This window comes from Crocuta crocuta, unplaced genomic scaffold (assembly GCF_008692635.1).
Source record: "Crocuta crocuta isolate KB4526 unplaced genomic scaffold, BGI_CrCroc_1.0 scaffold440, whole genome shotgun sequence".
Classification (NCBI taxonomy): Eukaryota; Metazoa; Chordata; class Mammalia; order Carnivora; family Hyaenidae; genus Crocuta; species Crocuta crocuta.
Window position 1 is genome coordinate 144,850 of NW_027527457.1, and position 2,088 is coordinate 146,937.

Consider the following 2,088-nt stretch of genomic DNA (forward strand, 5'->3'; position numbering starts at 1 on the left):
GGGAGGGGGCCCCTCCCCTGCCCACCAGGTACTTTCCTCCCCAGCCCCACCCCTTACTTACGGCCAAAGCGCAGCTCATCCCCTTTGCTGGTTTCTCCATTGGCATATTTTGACTGCACCCAGCACTTCCAGGCGTTGACACCGTATGAATAGTTGAGTCCAGTACAGCTGGGCTGGCTGCTCCTGGAGTCCCTNAGACAAAGGAGAAGGGTGGTGGAGGAAGGGCCAGGGGCACTGTGGAAGCCAGTCAGGGTAGCGTTGACCACCGGGGAAGCAGGGGCCTCATGGAAGAACACAGCAAGCTTCCGCAGCACAGAGCCCAAGAAATGGCCCTGAGGACCTTGTGAGGAGGGAAAGTGTGGCTGCTTCTTGGCACTCACTGCGGTAGAGAATGGAGGTCAGGAAAAGTCAAACTGAGGCTGCCAGCTTGGCTACGAGAGCCGCCCCCACCCCAAACTCTTTAAGCCTCCTCCTTCTGTGGATTTAGCAGCCCCGGCCCTCACCTTCCTCATGGTGCGGGGAAGGTCTTGTTCAGCAGACACATCCTCGGGCCCTACCAGGCCACAATCAAAGAGGAAGTCTACGCTGGGGTTAATGTCCAAAGGATCTGTTACAGAGGAAAGGAGGAAGAAATCAATTTTTAAAGATCTCAACACTGTGGCCCTCATCCCCTACCCTTGCCACTTGGCCACCTGACTGGAGATGAGCCTCCTACACGGCCTCACTGTACTCAGTAGGAAGCAGCAAAGCCGTACAAAGAACACGCTCAGAGGCACACAAACGCAAAATCTCACAACGATGGGAATGTTCATAACGCTACCAAACTGCATACTTAAACGCGGTTAAGACGGTAAGTTTTATGTTATGTCTTCTGTTACGGTTAAAAAAAAAAGCAAGACACGGGGTGCCTGGGTGGCTCAGTCAGTTAAGCGTCCGACTTTGGCTCAGGTCATAATCTTGTGGTTTGTGAGTTCGAGCCCTGCTTCGGGCTCTGTGCTGACGGCTTGGGGCCTGGAACCTCCTTTGGATTCTGTGTCTGATTCTCTGTGCCCCCCCTCTCCCACTTGTGTTCTGTCTCTGTTTCTCAAAAAAAAAAAAAAAAAGGCAAGACACAACTGCAAAACAGTGCGCCTGTCCCAGTATCTCTGGCACTAGTTCTTGTGAGAACCTTCTGTCACAAGGTCACAAGGAGCATTGTTTGGGGTCATGCTGAGTTCACAAGGGACACTCCATGCCCCCTGGCACAAATGCTACCGCACCCAGTGGACACACTTTGAGTCCTACTCACTTTTGGGGAAGTCTGCCTCCAAGTCTTGCCCAGGCTCATCCAAGACATTGGCCATCTTGACGGCCATGGCCAGGACATCATCTCGAGCTGGCCCAAATAGGTCACAGTCTTCCAGGAGCCCCTCTGCGCTCTGGTTGCTCACAAGATCTAGGAGGCAGGGAAGTTGGCTTGGTCACTGCAGCCCCTACCTAGCGGCCTCACGGGCCTTCAGGGCCTGATCCCAACTACTCCCCAGTCCTGCTAAGGCACCAATATCACCACACTCCGCCCCCTTAGGCTGACACAGGCCGATAGCACCCTGTCTCCCTCATCATCACTGCCCTGGCATACCACAAAGGTCGGATGAAGCCTTGTCTAACTCCTCAGCCTCTGCGATCATTTCTGCCATAGCCAGGATGTCGGCCTCCAAGGGGTTGGAAGGGATCTTCACCTTCAGCTCCTCAATGGTCTCCACAATCTTGTCTGTGCTCTCCAAGGTGGTGGGCAGGAACATGGGCACAGGCACCTGGAGGCACAAATTCCAACTGAACACCAACAACCACCCCGACAGACGAGAGGGACAGCTGGTGAGAGTAAGGGGGGCGGGGCAGCAGGGAGTGTGGGTCTCAACCTGAAAGGGTAAAAGGAGACTGCACCAGAAAGGGCAAGGAAACTTACCGGGATGGGCATGGAGAAAGGCACCGGGACTTTCTGGCAGTACAGATGCATAGGCACTGGCACAAAGATGGGCACTGGGATGGGCAGCACGATCACCTGTGGCTTCCACTCTTCTGTTGACAAGAAAGGGGTCCTCTCAGAGC

The 2,088-nt window shown here is 54.6% G+C and overlaps 1 protein-coding gene across 1 annotated transcript in view; it reads right to left on the reverse strand.

The window, feature by feature from the left end:
- ZMYM3 (zinc finger MYM-type containing 3) overlaps positions 1–2,088 on the reverse strand; it is a 16,168-nt gene that overhangs the window by 4,682 nt on the left and 9,398 nt on the right. The window contains 5 exon segments of the mRNA XM_077763166.1: positions 58–210; positions 484–607; positions 1,289–1,435; positions 1,619–1,793; positions 1,946–2,058. Coding sequence (XP_077619292.1) covers positions 58–210; positions 484–607; positions 1,289–1,435; positions 1,619–1,793; positions 1,946–2,058 — 712 coding nt within the window.